The 21377-nt window shown below is 48.3% G+C and overlaps 2 protein-coding genes across 2 annotated transcripts in view; both read right to left on the reverse strand.

Annotated features, from left to right (window-relative positions):
- Window positions 1–4653, reverse strand: part of LOC124018355 (L-seryl-tRNA(Sec) kinase-like) — an 86498-nt gene extending 81845 nt beyond the window's left edge. The window contains 5 exon segments of the mRNA XM_046333630.1: window positions 1102–1303; window positions 3100–3555; window positions 3880–3889; window positions 4271–4471; window positions 4474–4653. Coding sequence (XP_046189586.1) covers window positions 1102–1303; window positions 3100–3555; window positions 3880–3889; window positions 4271–4471; window positions 4474–4500 — 896 coding nt within the window. The 5' untranslated portion in view covers window positions 4501–4653.
- Window positions 4654–6392: 1739 nt separating this feature from the next.
- LOC124018356 (extensin-like) lies at window positions 6393–21201 on the reverse strand. The gene is made up of 4 exons (XM_046333632.1): window positions 21131–21201; window positions 14600–14690; window positions 7136–7176; window positions 6393–7026 (listed from the first exon to the last, which is right to left on the reverse strand). The coding sequence occupies exons 1-4, from the start codon at window positions 21199–21201 to the stop codon at window positions 6927–6929; spliced, it is 303 nt and encodes a 100-aa protein (XP_046189588.1). The 3' UTR covers window positions 6393–6926.
- Between the last annotated feature and the right edge of the window lie 176 nt (window positions 21202–21377).

A 21377-nucleotide genomic window follows, 5' to 3' on the forward strand; every position in this document is an offset into this window, starting at 1 on the left:
TGCTTGGATCGGATGGGGCCACAGTGTCTCCTGAGTTTATGTGTCGGGGGGCTGGGGTTAGTCTGTTATATCCTTCCTGTTTGGCCCTGTCCGGGGGTGTCCTCGGATGGGGCCACAGTGTCTCCTGACCCCTCCTGTCTCAGCCTCCAGTATTTATGCTGCAATAGTTTGTGTCGGGGGGCTGGGGTTAGTCTGTTATATCCTTCCTGTTTGGCCCTGTCCGGGGGTGTCCTCGGATGGGGCCACAGTGTCTCCTGACCCCTCCTGTCTCAGCCTCCAGTATTTATGCTGCAATAGTTTATGTGTCTGGGGGCTGGAGTTAGTCTGTTATATCCTTCCTGTTTGGCCCTGTCCGGGGGTGTCCTCGGATGGGGCCACAGTGTCTCCTGACCCCTCCTGTCTCAGTCTCCAGTATTTATGCTGCAATAGTTTATGTGTCGGGGGGCTGGGGTTAGTCTGTTATATCCTTCCTGTTTGGCCCTGTCCGGGGGTGTCCTCGGATGGGGCCACAGTGTCTCCCGACCCCTCCTGTCTCAGCCTCCAGTATTTATGCTGCAGTAGTTTATGTGTCGGGGGGTCTAGGGTCAGTCTGTTATAGCTGGAGTGTTTCTCCTGTCTTATCCGGTGTCCTGTGTGAATTTAAGTGTGCTCTCTCTCGGATTCTCTCATTCTCTCTCTCTCTCTCGGAGGACCATGCCTCAGGACTACCTGACATGATGACTCCTTGCTGTCCCCAGTCCACCTGGCCGTGCTGCTGCTCCAGTTTCAACTGTTCTGCCTGTGATTATTATTATTTGACCATGCTAGTAATTTATGAACATTTGAACATCTTGGCCATGTTCTGTTATAATCTCCACCCGGCACAGCCAGAAGAGGAATGGCCACCCCTCATAGCCTGGTTCCTCTCTAGGTTTCTTCCTAGGTTTTGGCCTTTCTAGGGAGTTTTTCCTAACCACAGTGCTTCTACACCTGCATTGCTTGCTGTTTGGGGTTTTAGGCTGGGTTTCTGTACATCACTTTGAGATATCAGCTGATGTACGAAGGGCTTTATAAATACATTTGATTTCTTGTGTAAGGGGACACTTCCCTAGACTCACTCACATGTATTCTATGGTGAAGTGGTGTTCGCTGTCCACAGTGACACTGTTCTGCTCCCATGAGTTTCTCTGAGGGTTTGGAGGCTCCATGCGCTTGGCCATCTCTACTATAACATCACTGGGTAACGGCTGGGGCCTCAGCTGGTTTCTCCTGACACACGACTCCACGGGACAGTGGACGTACACCTGACAGAATCCCACAGAGTCTGTTTCAAAGAGAAAAATGTCAACGTAGGCAAACGATATCTATGATTTACTAACTGGTTAAAATGACCACATAACGTTAACTGGTACGGGGCAATTCCACGGAAACAGAATTACGGCGAGACTCTGATTTAAGACGAAGACTAAAAACATTGATTTCAAAGTTTAACAAACCATACATACAATTCTATGCACAATGACTACTTGTTTGAACAATTTACATAGTAAATAAATAAAAACATTTACTGGAAAAACTGTGCAGATGTAAAAGTTTGGTAACAGAATTATGGTCGAATCTCCCTCAGTTTTATTCTGTTAACAAACTTTATCTGCACAGTTGTTCCTGTAACTGTGTTTTTGTTTTCTGTGGACATATTTAAAAGTCGTCCTTGGGCTAAGAGGGGTTTGTTTTGTTTGGTAATTTGTAACTTTTTGGGCGACCAGACCAAATGCACATAGAAATGTGACTTATAGATCTGTCATTTTCATTGAAAGCAAGTCTTAGAAAGCGGTAGATCTGTTCTAGGTGTGCAATTTCTATGCTTCTCATACTTATTTTTGCATTATTGTACTTTCAGTTTTGGGCTTCAAACAGCTTTAAATACAAATATTATCGAGACATTTCACAGGGTTTCAGACGGTGCAGTAACGGGGTTTCAGACGGTGCAGTAACGGGGTTTCAGACGGTGCAGTAACAGGGTTTCAGACGGTGCAGTAACTCTCTACAACAGGGTTTCAGACGGTGCAGTAACTCTCTACAACAGGGTTTCAGACGGTGCAGTAACGGGGTTTCAGACGGTGCAGTAACTCTCGACGACGAGGTTTCAGACGGTGCAGTAACTCTCTACGACGGGGTTTCAGACGGTGCAGTAACTCTCTACAACGGGGTTTCAGACGGTGCAGTAACTCTCTACAACAGGGTTTCAGACGGTGCAGTAACTCTCTACAACAGGGTTTCAGACGGTGCAGTAACGGGGTTTCAGACGGTGCAGTAATGGGGTTTCAGACGGTGCAGTAACTCTAAAAAAGGGTTTCAGACTGTGCAGTAACTCTCTACAACAGGGTTTCAGACGGTGCAGTAACGGGGTTTCAGACGGTGCAGTAACTCTCTACAACAGGGTTTCAGACGGTGCAGTAACTCTCTACAACGGGGTTTCAGACGGTGCAGTAACTCTCTACAACGGGGTTTCAGACGGTGCAGTAACTCTCTACAACGGGGTTTCAGACGGTGCAGTAACTCTCTACAACGGGGTTTCAGACGGTGCAGTAACTCTCTACAACAGGGTTTCAGACGGTGCAGTAACTCTCTACAACGGGGTTTCAGACGGTGCAGTAACTCTCTACAACAGGGTTTCAGACGGTGCAGTAACTCTCTACAACAGGGTTTCAGACGGTGCAGTAACTCTCTACAACGGGGTTTCAGACGGTGCAGTAACTCTCTACAACGGGGTTTCAGACGGTGCAGTAACGGGGTTTCAGACGGTGCAGTAACTCTACAACAAGGTTTCAGACGGTGCAGTAACTCTCTAATACGGGGTTTCAGACGGTGCAGTAACTCTCTACGACAGGGTTTCAGACGGTGCAGTAACTCTCTACGATGGAGTTTCAGACGGTGCAGTAACTCTCTACGATGGAGTTTCAGACGGTGCAGTAACTCTCTACGACGGGGTTTCAGACGGTGCAGTAACAGGGTTTCAGACGGTGCAGTAACTCTCTACAACAGGGTTTCAGACGGTGCAGTAACTCTCTACAACAGGGTTTCAGACGGTGCAGTAACGGGGTTTCAGATTTAACATACGTTTTCTGGCCAGTTGGTACACCTCGTATCTCATGCTTGGATAGTAGAAGTTGTCATCCAGCAGAATGACGAGTGGCGGCGGTGGTCGATCTGAAGGTGATGGGTAAGCCTGAGAAGAGCCCGCCGGTGTCCCGCAGACCCGAGAAGAGCCCGCCGGTGTCCCGCAGACCCGAGAAGAGCCCGCCGGTGTCCCGCAGACCTGAGAAGAGCCCGCCGGTGTCCCGCAGACCTGAGAAGAGCCCACCGGTGTCCCGCAGACCTGAGAAGAGCCCACCGGTGTCCCGCAGACCTGAGAAGAGCCCGCCGGTGTCCCGCAGACCTGAGAAGAGCCCGCCGGTGTCCCGCAGACCCGAGAAGAGCCCGCCGGTGTCCCGCAGACCTGAGCGGCGTGAAGGAGACGACTCCGGACATCCCTGTTGATCTGGTAGATGATTGGTGGAAGCTGATTGGTGGGACCTGTGAGTCTGAAAGACGTGGGGGTTGTGGCAAGGACACACTCCAAACCCTGACATTCAGTCTGTTGATCTGGTCCTTCATTTCCATTGGTGGAAGACATGATTGGTTGGGCACAGTGACATGAGGAATACATTCACGACAAACCCTGTTCTTTCATTTCCATTCAGTCTGCTGAAAGACATGGGGGTTGTGGCACAGTGACATGAGGAATACATTCACGACAAACCCTGTTCCTTCATTTCCATTCAGTCTGCTGAAAGACATGGGGTTGTGGCACAGTGACATGAGGAATACATTCACGACAAACCCTGTTCCTTCATTTCCATTCAGTCTGCTGAAAGACATGGGGGTTGTGGCACAGTGACATGAGGAATACATTCACGACAAACCCTGTTGCCTATTTCAAATAGTATATCATATTGTAACGACCCTGGGTTTATAAGCGCTGGAAATCGAGCATGCTTTTGCGGCACAGTCGACATCGCGCAGGACCCGAGGGTTCGAGACCTGCTCCTTGCAGTTTCATTACATTATCAATCAAACCTATGACGCATTTATATGGAAATTAACTCCCTTTTGATACCTTTATAGGCAGTGTAATTCAATAATGCAGATTTTATTGAATTTCGGCACAAAAAAATCCCAGGTGGGTAGTTGAGAATGTAGTTCTCAGTAGTCTACATTGATATAAACAGAACTTAGACTTGTAATGTACCGTCTGCGATCGCGGAATATCCTCCTCATCCTCGACTTCCTTCACATTGAACGCGTCACCGGGAATCAGGTCGTCGTAAGAAATGACAGCGGACCTCCATCCTCGTTGTGCAGAGTGAGAGTTGACCGCCTGCGCGAGCGTCGACTTTCCTGCTGCAGGTAAACCGCAGAGAACACACAAGCATATCCGGGTGCACATCGCAAATTAACACTATCTTCATTTAGATCCATCGACGGAACGATGTGTCACCTTTGCAACGTTATTAAACTATTATTTGTTGAGGAATGTCCTCTTCCTGACCCATAACAAGTCCACTTCTTAATCCAGTACTTCTATGGTGGTTTTGTTTGATAAGTATACTAGTTTATGGCCCTGTGCTGCCGCCTGTGGTGCTGGAGGTTCTAGACAGTACAATATCAAAGAGCGGCTCAAACTGATTCTCCAACAGAAGTCCCCGTTTATACCAGATAAACTCATGCGTATAAACACGTCATCGGGTCTAAGAGTCCTCTCGTGTCGAACTGCGCATGTGCACGCCTTCTCAAAGCCACTACTTCGACAAGTTTTTCAAATCAAATGCTATTGGTCACATATTTAGTAGATGACATTGGTCACATATTCGGCAGATGTTATTGCGGGTGTAGCGAAATGCTTGTGTTTCTAACTCCAACAGTGCAGTAATACCGAACACTTCACAACAATCAATTGAGTTTACCACAGGTGGACTCCAATCAAGCTGTAGAAACATTTCAAAGACGATCAATGGAAACAGGAAGCACCTGAGATCAATATGAGTCTCCTAGCAACGGGTCTGAATATATTTTTTATCTTTTAGAAATTAGCAAAAACTTCTAAACCCGTTTTCGGTATGTTATTATGGGATGTTGTGTGTAGATTGAGGATTTTATAGTAATTATTTTAGAATAAGGCTGTAAGGTAAAAGAAATGTGGAGAAAGTCAAGGGGTCTGAATACTTTCCAAATGCTCTGTGTGTGTGTATAGGACTGTTTGTGTTGTGTGTGTATATATATGGGTGTGTGTGTATAGGTCTGTTTGTGTTATATATATATACACACACAACACATAAAACACAAACAGACCTATACACACACACACCCATATATATATATACACACACACCCATATATATACACACACACACACCCATATATATACACACACACACCCATATATATATATATATATACACACACACAACACATAAAACACAAACAGACCTATACACACACACACCCATATATATACACACACACACCCATATATATATACACACACACACCCATATATATATATACACACACACACCCATATATATATATACACACACACACACACCCATATATATATATATATATATACACACACAACACATAAAACACAAACAGACCTATACACACACCCATATATATATACACACACACAACACAAACAGACCTATACACACACACCCATATATATACACACACACACCCATATATATACACACACACACCCATATATATATATACACACACAACACAAACAGACCTATACACACACACCCATATATATATATACACACACACACACACACACACACACAACACAAACAGACCTATACACACACAACCATATATATATATATATATATATATACACACACACAGCCATGTTATTTTCTACTGATTTCCACTGTTAGTCTACACCTGCTGTCTACAAAGTAAGTCAGAAATAATTTGATTAGACTTTTCAAACTCCGGCATGGTCTGTTTCACAAGCTTTACTAGAAATCTCGCGATGTTGCGCCTCTGGGTTTAGTAACTCTGGTAATATTCTACTGTACCTCTGGGTTTAGAAACTCTGGTAATATTCTACTGTACCTCTGGGTTTAGTAACTCTGGTAATATTCGACTGTACCTCTGGGTTTAGTAACTCTGGTAATATTCTACTGTACCTCTGGGTTTAGAAACTCTGGTAATATTCTACTGTACCTCTGGGTTTAGAAACTCTGGTAATATTCGACTGTACCTCTGGGTTTAGTCACTCTGGTAATATTCTACTGTACCTCGGAATGAAAGATTGGCCTAATAAAACAATGGACAATAAGGCAGGAAATATTATATTAAATTTTTATTATGAGTAACATTTAAATATTTTTTTAAAAATCTTGTAAACCGCTCATAAAATAAATTGAGCCTTTCTGGAACTGAACAATATCAACAATATGTATATTTTTATTACAAAATATGTTACCTTAATTTCCATGGTAATAATGTAAAAAACAATATCTTTAAAAAAGTCCCTGTCACCAAATCATGTTCCTGCAATAAAATGTTTTTTAAATTATTATTATTTTTAGATATCCACAAACAAACATACAAATGTGAGTAAAATACAAATATGAAATTTACAATAACGAATAAAGGAAGAGCCCCCCATTATGTGTTCCTGGGGTGTTCCTGTCAGGGTTAGGGGTGTTCCTGTCAGGGTTAGGGGTGTTCCTGTCAGGGTTAGGGGTGTTCCTGTCAGGGTTAGGGGTGTTCCTGTCAGGGTTAGGGGTGTTCCTGTCAGGGTTAGGGGTGTTCCTGTCAGGGTTAGGGGTGTTCCTGTCAGGGTTAGGGGTGTTCCTGTCAGGGTTAGGGTGTTCCTGTCAGGGTTAATGCTTGGGAGGGATGGGTTTGGGAACACCTGGGCCTTGCTGGGGGAGAGGTGGCTGGGAGGCAGGAGGTTGGTTCCAATTGTTGTTTTCTCCATACCTAAGTGGCAGATTAAAACTCAAATCAACATTAAAACATTCAACTAAGGCGTTTGTAATATGGACACTCTTCCCCGCCCCCCCCCCAATATGCTATAAAGCATTAATACCTGGGTCCTGAGGTAGAGGATGGTGGATATGTAGGCATTGCCTGGAAACAGATGAAGAGAGCAGAATTACTACACCATGTAAACTGGTTAATAAGTCACGTACTGGAAAAGGTCTGTTTGTGTTGTATAGCCCACTCCCATGACCAGGCTAGATCTGTGTTGTATAGCCCACTCCCATGACCAGGCTAGATCTGTGTTGTATAGCCCACTCCCATGACCAGGCTAGATCTGTGTTGTATAGCCCACTCCCATGACCAGGCTAGATCTGTGTTGTATAGCCCACTCCCATGACCAGGCTAGATCTGTGTTGTATAGCCCACTCCCATGCCCAGGCTAGATCTGTGTTGTATAGCCCACTCCCATGACCAGACTAGATCTGTGTTGTATAGCCCACTCCCATGACCAGGCTAGATCTGTGTTGTATAGCCCACTCCCATGACCAGGCTAGATCTGTGTTGTGTAGTCCACTCCCATGACCAGGCTAGATCTGTGTTGTGTAGTCCACTCCCATGACCAGGCTAGATCTGTGTTGTATAGTCCACTCCCATGACCAGGCTAGATCTGTGTTGTGTAGTCCACTCCCATGACCAGGCTAGATCAGTGTTGTGTAGTCCACTCCCATGACCAGGCTAGATCTGTGTTGTGTAGTCCACTCCCATGACCAGGCTAGATCTGTGTTGTATAGCCCACTCCCATGACCAGGCTAGATCTGTGTTGTATAGCCCACTCCCATGACCAGGCTAGATCTGTGTTGTATAGCCCACTCCCATGACCAGGCTAGATCTGTGTTGTATAGCCCACTCCCATGACCAGGCTAGATCTGTGTTGTATAGCCCACTCCCATGACCAGGCTAGATCTGTGTTGTGTAGTCCACTCCCATGACCAGGCTAGATCTGTGTTGTGTAGTCCACTCCCATGACCAGGCTAGATCTGTGTTGTGTAGTCCACTCCCATGACCAGGCTAGATCTGTGTTGTATAGCCCACTCCCATGACCAGGCTAGATCTGTGTTGTATAGCCCACTCCCATGACCAGGCTAGATCTGTGTTGTATAGCCCACTCCCATGACCAGACTAGATCTGTGTTGTGTAGCCCACTCCCATGACCAGGCTAGATCAGTGTTGTATAGTCCACTCCCATGACCAGGCTAGATCTGTGTTGTATAGCCCACTCCCATGACCAGGCTAGATCTGTGTTGTATAGCCCACTCCCATGACCAGGCTAGATCTGTTTGTGTTGTATAGCCCACTCCCATGACCAGGCTAGATCTGTGTTGTATAGTTCACTCCCATGACCAGGCTAGATCTGTGTTGTATAGTCCACTCCCATGACCAGGCTAGATCTGTGTTGTATAGCCCACTCCCATGACCAGGCTAGATCTGTGTTGTATAGCCCACTCCCATGACCAGGCTAGATCTGTGTTGTGTAGCCCACTCCCATGACCAGACTAGATCTGTGTTGTGTAGTCCACTCCCATGACCAGACTAGATCTGTGTTGTGTAGTCCACTCCCATGACCAGGCTAGATCTGTGTTGTATAGCCCACTCCCATGACCAGGCTAGATCTGTGTTGTATAGCCCACTCCCATGACCAGGCTAGATCTGTGTTGTGTAGCCCACTCCCATGACCAGACTAGATCTGTGTTGTGTAGTCCACTCCCATGACCAGGCTAGATCTGTGTTGTGTAGTCCACTCCCATGACCAGGCTAGATCTGTGTTGTGTAGTCCACTCCCATGACCAGGCTAGATCTGTGTTGTGTAGTCCACTCCCATGACCAGGCTAGATCAGTGTTGTATAGCCCACTCCCATGACCAGGCTAGATCTGTGTTGTGTAGCCCACTCCCATGACCAGACTAGATCTGTGTTGTGTAGTCCACTCCCATGACCAGACTAGATCTGTGTTGTGTAGTCCACTCCCATGACCAGGCTAGATCTGTGTTGTATAGCCCACTCCCATGACCAGGCTAGATCTGTGTTGTATAGCCCACTCCCATGACCAGGCTAGATCTGTGTTGTGTAGCCCACTCCCATGACCAGACTAGATCTGTGTTGTGTAGTCCACTCCCATGACCAGGCTAGATCTGTGTTGTGTAGTCCACTCCCATGACCAGGCTAGATCTGTGTTGTGTAGTCCACTCCCATGACCAGGCTAGATCTGTGTTGTGTAGTCCACTCCCATGACCAGGCTAGATCAGTGTTGTGTAGTCCACTCCCATGACCAGGCTAGATCTGTTTGTGTAGCCCACTCCCATGACCAGGCTAGATCAGTGTTGTATAGTCCACTCCCATGACCAGGCTAGATCTGTGTTGTATAGCCCACTCCCATGACCAGGCTAGATCTGTGTTGTGTAGTCCACTCCCATGACCAGGCTAGATCTGTGTTGTGTAGTCCACTCCCATGACCAGGCTAGATCTGTGTTGTATAGCCCACTCCCATGACCAGGCTAGATCTGTGTTGTGTAGTCCACTCCCATGACCAGGCTAGATCTGTTTGTGTAGCCCACTCCCATGACCAGGCTAGATCTGTGTTGTGTAGTCCACTCCCATGACCAGGCTAGATCTGTGTTGTGTAGCCCACTCCCATGACCAGGCTAGATCTGTGTTGTGTAGTCCACTCCCATGACCAGGCTAGATCTCAGACACACTGAACTCACCACTGGGTGGACGTGGCTTGTATTCTCAGACACACTGAACTCACCACTGGGTGGACGTGGCTTGTATTCTCAGACACACTGAACTCACCACTGGGTGGACGTGGCTTGTATTCTCAGACACACTGAACTCACCACTGGGTGGACGTAGCTTGTATTCTCAGACACACTGAACTCACCACTGGGTGGACGTGGCTTGTATTCTCAGACACACTGAACTAACCACTGGGTGGACGTGGCTTGTATTCTCAGACACACTGAACTAACCACTGGGTGGACGTGGCTTGTATTCTCAGACACACTGAACTAACCACTGGGTGGACGTGGCTTGTATTCTCAGACACACTGAACTCACCACTGGGTGGACGTGGCTTGTATTCTCAGACACACTGAACTAACCACTGGGTGGACGTGGCTTGTATAAGACAGGAATGTCAGGGTTCTTTCCATGGCCAGCGAAGAGCCCGGAACTCAATCCCATTAAGCACGTCTGGGACCTGTTGGATCGGAGGGTGAGGGCTAGGGCCATTCTCCCCATAAATGTCAGTAAACGTGCAGGTGCCTTAGTGGAAGAGTGGGGTAACATCTCACAGCAAGAATTTGCAAATCTGGTGCAGTCCATGAGGAGGAGATGCACTGCAGTACTTAATGCAGATGGTGGCCACACCAGACTGTTACTTTTGATTTTGAACACAATATTCCATTTCTGTTAGTCACATGTCTGTGGAACTTGTTCAGTTTATGGCTCAGTTATTGAATCTTGTGTTCATACACATATTTACACATATTAGGTTTGCAGATAGAGCGATGGCAACATATGTCCCGTTGATGATGCCATCTGTCGGAAGATATTGGGGCCTGACCCTGCTGGCCAGTTCTGTCCAGGGATGTCCAGCTCTCCCGCTATCTCTCTCTGAATGACCTTCTTGATCCAAATCAGTCAGGTTTCAAGACTAGTCATTCAACTGAGACTGCTCTCCTCTGTATCACGGAGGCGCTCCGCACTGCTAAAGCTAACTCTCTCTCCTCTGCTCTCATCCTTCTAGATCTATCGGCTGCCTTCGATACTGTGAACCATCAGATCCTCCTCTCCACCCTCTCCGAGTTGGGCATCTCCGGCACGGCCCACGCTTGGATTGCGTCCTACCTGACAGGTCGCTCCTACCAGGTGGCGTGGCGAGAATCTGTCTCCTCACCACGCGCTCTCACCACTGGTGTCCCCCAGGGCTCTGTTCTTGGCCCTCTCCTATTCTCGCTATACACCAAGTCACTTGGCTCTGTCATAACCTCACATGGTCTCTCTTATCATTGCTATGCAGACGACACACAATTAATCTTCTCCTTTCCCCCTTCTGATGACCAGGTGGCGAATCGCATCTCTGCATGTCTGGCAGACATATCAGTGTGGATGACGGATCACCACCTCAAGCTGAACCTCGGCAAGACGGAGCTGCTCTTCCTCCCGGGGAAGGACTGCCCGTTCCATGATCTCGCCATCACGGTTGACAACTCCATTGTGTCCTCCTCCCAGAGCGCCAAGAACCTTGGCGTGATCCTGGACAACACCCTGTCGTTCTCAACCAACATCAAGGCGGTGGCCCGTTCCTGTAGGTTCATGCTCTACAACATCCGCAGAGTACGACCCTGCCTCACACAGGAAGCGGCGCAGGTCCTAATCCAGGCACTTGTCATCTCCCGTCTGGATTACTGCAACTCGCTGTTGGCTGGGCTCCCTGCCTGTGCCATTAAACCCCTTCAACTCATCCAGAACGCCGCAGCCCGTCTGGTGTTCAACCTTCCCAAGTTCTCTCACGTCACCCCGCTCCTCCGTTCTCTCCACTGGCTTCCAGTTGAAGGTCGCATCCGCTACAAGACCATGGTGCTTGCCTACGGAGCTGTGAGGGGAACGGCACCTCAGTACCTCCAGGCTCTGATCAGGCCCTACACCCAAACAAGGGCACTGCGTTCATCCACCTCTGGCCTGCTCGCCTCCCTACCACTGAGGAAGTACAGCTCCCGCTCAGCCCAGTCAAAACTGTTCGCTGCCCTGGCCCCCAATAGTGGAACAAACTCCCTCACGACGCCAGGACAGCGGAGTCAATCACCACCTTCCGGAGACACCTGAAACCCCACCTCTTTAAGGAATACCTAGGATAGGATAAGTAATCCCTCTCACCCCCCTTAAGTTTTAGATGCACTATTGTAAAGTGACTGTTCCACTGGATGTCATAAGGTGAATGCTGTATTCTCAGACACACTGAACTCACCACTGGGTGGACGTGGCTTGTATTCTCAGACACACTGAACTCACCACTGGGTGGACGTGGCTTGTATTCTCAGACACACTGAACTCACCACTGGGTGGACGTGGCTTGTATTCTCAGACACACTGAACTCACCACTGGGTGGTAATAACAGACGTTATTCTCATCTGACCAAAGCACCGGTTCCAATGCAACATTCATAATCTACATTTATCGATGGCCATCTCACTGAAATCCTGTGGTTTGAATGGAGGAGGGCAGTCCACAAGCACAGACAAAGGATATGAAGGATCTGAATGGAGGAGGGCAGTCCACAAGCACAGACAAAGGATATCTGATGAAGGATCTGAATGGAGGAGGGCAGTCCACAAGCACAGACAAAGGATATGAAGGATCTGAATGGAGGAGGGCAGTCCACAAGCACAGACAAAGGATATGAAGGATCTGAATGGAGGAGGGCAGTCCACAAGCACAGACAAAGGATATGAAGGATCTGAATGGAGGAGGGCAGTCCACAAGCACAGACAAAGGATATGAAGGATCTGAATGGAGGAGGGCAGTCCACAAGCACAGACAAAGGATATGAAGGATCTGAATGGAGGAGGGCAGTCCACAAGCACAGACAAAGGATATGAAGGATCTGAATGGAGGAGGGCAGTCCACAAGCACAGACAAAGGATATGAAGGATCTGAATGGAGGAGGGCAGTCCACAAGCACAGACAAAGGATATGAAGGATCTGAATGGAGGAGGGCAGTCCACAAGCACAGACAAAGGATATGAAGGATCTGAATGGAGGAGGGCAGTCCACAAGCACAGACAAAGGATATGAAGGATCTGTATGGAGGAGGGCAGTCCACAAGCACAGACAAAGGATATGAAGGATCTGTATGGAGGAATGGTCTAAGACGTACCTTTGAGAATGATGTATTAAATCATATAATTTCAATTTTTGTAATAGATAAAAAAAATGTAATAGATGAGTATTTAAATAATTTTTGCTCATTTTTATCAAGGGTGTCAATATCAGATCCCACTGTACATGTAGTGGAACTGTTTACCTGAGGGGGGTGGGGCATGTGTTGCTGGGAGGAACAGTTTACCCGAGGGGGTGGGGCCTGTGTTGCTGGGTGAACTGTTTACCTGAGGGGTGGGGCCTGTGTTGCTGGGAGGAACAGTTTACCCGAGGGGTGGGGCCTGTGTTGCTGGGAGAACAGTTTACCCGAGGGGGTGGGGCCTGTGTTGCTGGGAGAACAGTTTACCTGAGGGGGTGGGGGAGGAACAGTTGTGTTTGCTGGGAGAACAGTTTACCCGAGGGGTGGGGCCTGTGTTGCTGGGGGAACAGTTTACCTGAGGGGGTGGGGCATGTGTTGCTGGGGGAACAGTTTACCCTGAGGGGGTGGGGCCTGTGTTGCTGGGGGAACTGTTTACCCGAGGGGGTGGGGCCTGTGTTGCTGGGAGGAACAGTTTACCCGAGGGGTGGGGCCTGTGTTGCTGGGCGAACAGTTTACCCGAGGGGGTGGGGCCTGTTGCTGGGAGAACAGTTTACCTGAGGGGGTGGGGCCAGTGTTGCTGGGCGAACAGTTTACCTGAGGGGTGGGGCCTGTGTTGCTGGGAGAACTGTTTACCCGAGGGGGTGGGGCCTGTGTTGCTGGGAGAACTGTTTACCCGAGGGGTGGGGCCTGTGTTTCTGGGAGAACTGTTTACCCGAGGGGGTGGGGCCTGTGTTGCTGGGAGAACTGTTTACCCGAGGGGGTGGGGCCTGTGTTGCTGGGAGGAACAGTTTACCCGAGGGGTGGGGCCTGTGTTGCTGGGAGGAACAGTTTACCCGAGGGGGTGGGGCCTGTGTTGCTGGGCGAACAGTTTACCCGAGGGGGTGGGGCCTGTGTTGCTGGGAGAACAGTTTACCCGAGGGGTGGGGCCTGTGTTGCTGGGGGAACAGTTTACCCGAGGGGGTGGGGCCTGTGTTGCTGGAGGAACAGTTTACCCGAGGGGTGGGGCCTGTGTTGGCCTGTGTTGCTGGAAAACAGTTTACCTGAGGGGTGGGGCCTGTGTTGCTGGGGTAACAGTTTACCCGAGGGGGTGGGGCCTGTGTTGGCCTGTGTTGCTGGGGAAACAGTTTACCTGAGGGGGTGGGGCCTGTGTTGCTGGGGGAACAGTTTACCTGAGGGGTGGGGCCTGTGTTGCTGGGGGAACAGTTTACCCGAGGGGTGGGGCCTGTGTTGCTGGGGGAACAGTTTACCTGAGGGGGTGGGGCCTGTGTTGCTGGGGGAACAGTTTACCTGAGGGGTGGGGCCTGTGTTGCTGGGGGAACAGTTTACCTGAGGGGGTGGGGCCTGTGTTGCTGGGGAACAGTTTACCCGAGGGGGTGCTGGGGGAACAGTTTACCCGAGGGGGTGGGGCCTGTGTTGCTGGGGGAACAGTTTAGCTGAGGGGGTGGGGCCTGTGTTGCTGGGGGAACAGTTTACCTGAGGGGGTGGGCCTGTGTTGCTGGGGGGAACAGTTTACCTGAGGGGGTGGGGCCTGTGTTGCTGGGGGGAACAGTTTACCTGAGGGGGTGTGGCCTGTGTTGCTGGAGGTTGTGTAGTTGGTTGTTTCGGGGCATTGCCATTCGCTTGGCCATTTGCTGTGTTTCCTGACCTGCGTACATTAGAAATCATCATGTGAAATGCAACAGCTGTGACCCAGAGAAAGTCACCCAGTTTTACATACTATATGCTTTTAATCTCATACAATTTCTATGTCACACAACCTGTTAAACTAATCAAAGCAGTGCCACCATCTAGGTTTGAACAGTTTTGTGATGAGATGAACCCAATTTACAGAGACAAGAATCTTTATTGACATTTTGTTGGTTTACTCATAATCTAGGTGTCCATAAACTACAGTTGAAGTCGGAAGTTTACATACACTTGGGTTGGAGTCATTAAAACTCATTTATAAACCACTCCACACATTTCTTGTTAACAAATGATAGTTTTGGCAAGTCGGTGAGGACATCTACTTTGTGCATGACACAAGTAATTTTTCCAACAATTGTTTACAGACAGATTATTTCACTGTATCACAATTCCAGTGGGGCAGAAGTTTACATTCACTAAGTTGACTGTGCCTTTAAACAGCTTGGAACATTCCAGAAAATGATGTCATGGCTTTAGAAGCTTCTGACGAGTCCTATATCAACATAACCTGAAAGGCCGCTCAGCAAGGAAGAAGCCGCTGCTCCAAAACCGCCATAAAGCCAGACTACGGTTTGCAACTGCACATGGGGACAAAGATCGTACTTTTTGGAGAAATGTCCTCTGGTCTGATGAAATGAAAATAGAACTGTTTGGCCATAATGACCATCGTCATGTTTGGAGGAAAAGGGGATGCTTGCAAGCCTGAAGAACACCATCCCAACTGTAGCTCAGTTGGTAGAGCATGGCGCTTGTGCCAGGGTAGTGGGTTCGATCCCCGGGACCACCCATACGCAGTGTATGCACACATGACTGTAAGTTTGGCTTTGGATAAAAGCGTCTGCTAAATGGCATATATTATTATTATATATTAAGCACGGGGATGGCAGCATCATGTTGTGGGGGTGGTTTGCTGCAGGAGGGACTGGTGCACGTCACAAAATAGATGGCATCATGAGGTAGGAAAATGATGTGGATATATTGAAGCAACATCTCAAGACATCAGTCAGGAAGTTAAAGCTTGGTTGCAAATGGGTCTTCCAAATGGACAATGACCCCAAACATACTTTCAAAGTTGTCACAAAATGGCTTAAGGGCAAAAAAGTCAAGGTATTGGAGTGGCCATCACAAAGCCAAGACCTCAATACCAAAGAAAAATTGTGGGCAGAACTGAAAGCGTGTTCGAGCAAGGAGGCCTACAAACCTGACTCGGTTACACCAGCTCTGTCAGAAGAAATGGGCCAAAATTCACCCAACTTATTGTGGGAAGCCTGTGGAAGGCTACCAGAAACATTTGACCGAAGTTAAAAATTTTAAAGGCAATACTACCAAATACTATTTGAGTGTATGTAAACTTCTGACCACTGGGAATGTGATGAAAGAAATACAAGCTGAAATAAATCACTCTCTACTATTATTCTGACATTTCACATTCTTAAAATAAAGTGTTGATCCTAACTGACCTAAAACAGGGAATTTTTACTCTGATTAAATGTCAAGAATTGTGAAAAACTGAGTTTAAATGTAATATGGCTAAGGTGTATGTAAACTTCCAACTTCAACTGTAAGTATCCATAGCTAGGTGTCTATCCAATTAGCGATAGAATTTCAGAGGAACACTCTAGAATCCGCAATCAGCGTGGTGATAGACAGTGTTTACCTAGAACGCCTGGAGCGCGGTGATAGACAGTGTTTACCTAGAGCGCCTGGAGCGCGGTGATAGACAGTGTTTACCTAGAGCGCCTGGAGCGCGGTGATAGACAGTGTTTACCTAGAGCGCGGTGATAGACAGTGTTTACCTAGAGCGCCTGGAGCGCAGTGATAGACAGTGTTTACCTAGAGCGCGGTGATAGACAGTGTTTACCTAGAGCGTGGTGATAGACAGTGTTTACCTAGAGCGCGGTGATGACAGTGTTTACCTAGAAAATAGACAGTGTTTACCTAGAGCGTCTGGAGCGCGGTGATAAGACAGTGTTTACCTAGAGCGCGGTAACAGTGTCCCAGAGCGCGGTGATAGACAGTGTTTACCTAGAGCAGTTTACCTAGAGCGCCTGGAGCGGGTGATAGACAGTGTTTACCTCTGTTTACCTAGAGCGCGGTGATAGACAGTGTTTACCTAGAGCGCGGTGATAGACAGTGTTTACCTAGAGCGCGGTGATAGACAGTGTTTACCTAGAGCGCGGTGATAGACAGTGTTTACCTAGAGCGCGGTGATAGACAGTGTTTACCTAGAGCGTGGTGATGGACAGTCATTACCTAGAGCGCGGTGATGACAGTGTTTACCTAGCCTGGAGCGCGGTGATTGTTTACCTAGAGCGCGGTGATAGACAGTGTTTACCTAGAGCGTGGTGATGACAGTGTTTACCTAGAGCGCGGTGATAGACAGTGTTTACCTAGAGCGCGGTGATAGACAGTGTTTACCTAGAGCGCGGTGATAGACAGTGTTTACCTAGAGCGCGGTGATAGACAGTGTTTACCTCAGAGCGCGGTGATCACAGTGTTGACCTAGAGCGCCTGGAGCGCGGTGATAGACAGTGCCATGACCTAGAGCGCGGTGATAGACAGTGTTTACCTAGAGCGCGGTGATAGACAGTGTTTACCTAGAGCGCGGTGATAGACAGTGTTTACCTAGAGCGCGGTGATAGACAGTGTTTACCTAGAGCGCGGTGATAGACAGTGTTTACCTAGAGCGCGGTGATAGACAGTGTTTACCTAGAGCGCGGTGATAGACAGTGTTTACCTAGAGCGCGGTGATAGACAGTGTTTACCTAGAGCGTCTGAGTGATAGACAGTGTTTACCTAGAGCGTTTACCTAGAGCTGATAGACAGTGTTTACCTAGAGCGTCTGGAGCGTGGTGATAGACAGTGTTTACCTAGAGCGCGGTGATAGACAGTGTTTACCTAGAGCGCTGATAGACAGTGTTTACCTAGAGCGCGGTGATAGACAGTGTTTACCTAGAGCGTGGTGATAAACAGTGTTTACCTAGAGCGCGGTGATAGACAGTGTTTACCTAGAGCGTTGATGACAGTGTTTACCTAGAGCGTCTGGAGCGTGGTGATAACAGTGTTTACCTAGAGCGCGGTGATAGACAGTGTTTACCTAGACAGTGTTTACCTAGAGCGTGGTGATAGACAGTGTTTACCTAGAGCTCTGGAGCGTGTGATAGACAGTGTTTACCTAGAGCGCGGTGATAGACAGTGTTTACCTAGAGCGTGGTGATAGACAGTGTTTACCTAGAGCGTCTGGAGCGTGGTGATAGACAGTGTTTACCTAGAGCGCGGTGATAGACAGTGTTTACCTAGACAGCCTAGAGCGCGGTGATAGACAGTGTTTACCTAGAGCGCGGTGATAGACAGTGTTTACCTAGAGCCTAGAGCGCGGTGATAGACAGTGTTTACCTAGAGCGCGGTGATAGACAGTGTTTACCTAGAGCGTGGTGATAAACAGTGTTTACCTAGAGCGCGGTGATAGACAGTGTTTACCTAGAGCGTGGTGATAGACAGTGTTTACCTAGAGCATCTGGAGCGTGGTGATAGACGGTGTTTACCTAGACAGTGTTTACCTAGAGCGTGGTGATAGACAGTGTTTACCTAGAGCGTCTGGAGCGTGGTGATAGACAGTGTTTACCTAGAGCGCGGTGATAGACAGTGTTTACCTAGAGCGTGGTGATAAACAGTGTTTACCTAGAGCGCGGTGATAGACAGTGTTTACCTAGAGCGTGGTGATAGACAGTGTTTACCTAGAGCGTCTGGAGCGTGGTGATAGACAGTGTTTACCTAGAGCGCGGTGATAGACAGTGTTTACCTAGAGCGTGGTGATAGACAGTGTTTACCTAGAGCGTCTGGTGATAGACAGTGTTTACCTAGAGCGCGGTGATAGACAGTGACCTAGACAGTGTTTACCTAGAGCGTGGTGATAGACAGTGTTTACCTAGAGCGTCTGGAGCGTGATAGACAGTGTTTACCTAGAGCGCGGTGATAGACAGTGTTTACCTAGAGCGTGGTGATAGACAGTGTTTACCTAGAGCGCCTGGAGCGCGGTGATAGACAGTGTTGACCTAGAGCGCGGTGATAGACAGTGTTTACCTAGAGCGCGGTGATAGTGTTTACCTAGAGCGCGGTGATAGTGTTTACCTAGAGCGCGGTGATAGTGTTTACCTAGAGCGCGGTGATAGTGTTTACCTAGAGCGCGGTGATAGTGTTTACCTAGAGCGCGGTGATAGACAGTGTTTACCTAGAGCGCGGTGATAGACAGTGTTTACCTAGAGCGCGGTGATAGACAGTGTTTACCTAGAGCGCGGTGATAGACAGTGTTTACCTAGAGCGCGGTGATAGACAGTGTTTACCTAGAGCGCGGTGATAGACAGTGTTTACCTAGAGCGCGGTGATAGACAGTGTTTACCTAGAGCGCGGTGATAGACAGTGTTTACCTAGAGCGTGGTGATAAACAGTGTTTACCTAGAGCGCGGTGATAGACAGTGTTTACCTAGAGCGTGGTGATAGACAGTGTTTACCTAGAGCGTCTGGTGATAGACAGTGTTTACCTAGAGCGTGGTGATAGACAGTGTTTACCTAGAGCGTCTGGAGGTGATAGACAGTGTTTACCTAGAGCGCGGTGATAGACAGTGTTTACCTAGAGCGCGGTGATAGACAGTGTTTACCTAGAGCGCGGTGATAGACAGTGTTTACCTAGTGATAGACAGTGTTTACCTAGAGCGTGGTGATAGACAGTGTTTACCTAGAGCGCGGTGATAGACAGTGTTTACCTAGAGCGTGGTGATAGACAGTGTTTACCTAGAGCGTCTGGAGCGTGGTGATAGACAGTGTTTACCTAGAGCGCGGTGATAGACAGTGTTTACCTAGACAGTGTTTACCTAGAGCGTGGTGATAGACAGTGTTTACCTAGAGCGTCTGGAGCGTGGTGATAGACAGTGTTTACCTAGAGCGCGGTGATAGACAGTGTTTACCTAGAGCGTGGTGATAGACAGTGTTTACCTAGAGCGTCTGGTGATAGACAGTGTTTACCTAGAGCGGTGAGTGTTACTAGACAGTGTTTACCTAGAGCGCGGTGATAGACAGTGTTTACCTAGAGCGCGGTGATAGACAGTGTTTACCTAGAGCGCGGTGATAGACAGTGTTTACCTAGAGCGCGGTGATAGACAGTGTTTACCTAGAGCGTGGTGATAAACAGTGTTTACCTAGAGCGCGGTGATAGACAGTGTTTACCTAGAGCGTGGTGATAGACAGTGTTTACCTAGAGCGTCTGGAGCGTGGTGATAGACAGTGTTTACCTAGAGCGCGGTGATAGACAGTGTTTACCTAGACAGTGTTTACCTAGAGCGTGGTGATAGACAGTGTTTACCTAGAGCGTCTGGTGATAGACAGTGTTTACCTAGAGCGCGGTGATAGACAGTGTTTACCTAGAGCGTGGTGATAGACAGTGTTTACCTAGAGCGTGGTGATAGACAGTGTTTACCTAGAGCGTCTGGAGTGATAGACAGTGTTTACCTAGAGCGCGGTGATAGACAGTGTTTACCTAGACAGTGTTTACCTAGAGCGCGGTGATAGACAGTGTTTACCTAGAGCGCGGTGATAGACAGTGTTTACCTAGAGCGCGGTGATAGACAGTGTTTACCTAGAGCGCGGTGATAGACAGTGTTTACCTAGAGCGTGGTGATAAACAGTGTTTACCTAGAGCGCGGTGATAGACAGTGTTTACCTAGAGCGTGGTGATAGACAGTGTTTACCTAGAGCGTCTGGAGCGTGGTGATAGACGGTGTTTACCTAGACAGTGTTTACCTAGAGCGTGGTGATAGACAGTGTTTACCTAGAGCGTCTGGAGCGTGGTGATAGACAGTGTTTACCTAGAGCGCGGTGATAGACAGTGTTTACCTAGAGCGCGGTGATAGACAGTGTTTACCTAGAGCGTGGTGATAAACAGTGTTTACCTAGAGCGCGGTGATAGACAGTGTTTACCTAGAGCGTGGTGATAGACAGTGTTTACCTAGAGCGTCTGGAGCGTGGTGATAGACAGTGTTTACCTAGAGCGCGGTGATAGACAGTGTTTACCTAGACAGTGTTTACCTAGAGCGTGGTGATAGACAGTGTTTACCTAGAGCGTCTGGATGGTGATAGACAGTGTTTACCTGAGCGAAGGATCAGACAGTGTTTACCTCAGGGAATAATCTGGGAGAAGCAGTGGTGATAGACAGTGTTTACCTAGAGCGGTGATAGACAGTGTTTACCTCAGGGAACCTAATCGTGGTGATAGACAGTGTTTACCTAGAGCGTCTGGAGCGTGGTGATAGACAGTGTTTACCTAGGCGCGGTGATAGACAGTGAATAAGCGTGGTGATAGACAGTGTTTACCTAGAGCAGGAGCGTAGTGATAGACAGTGATACCTAGAGCGTCTGGAGCGTGGTCCTTTGAAGCATCTTTCCAGGGTATCCCTTCTGAACACATAGAGCAGCATAATCCAGCAGCACCAGGATGGGAACCACCAGGAGGAAGAAAATCAGCAGGCCGTCCCTCAGGGAATAATCTGGGAGAAGCAGAGTGATAGTTATTAGTGAAGGTCAGCAGGCCGTCCCTCAGGGAATAATCTGGGAGAAGCAGAGTGATAGTTATTAGTGAAGGTCAGCAGGCCGT

This window comes from Oncorhynchus gorbuscha, unplaced genomic scaffold (assembly GCF_021184085.1).
Source record: "Oncorhynchus gorbuscha isolate QuinsamMale2020 ecotype Even-year unplaced genomic scaffold, OgorEven_v1.0 Un_scaffold_487, whole genome shotgun sequence".
Taxonomy (NCBI): domain Eukaryota; kingdom Metazoa; phylum Chordata; class Actinopteri; order Salmoniformes; family Salmonidae; genus Oncorhynchus; species Oncorhynchus gorbuscha.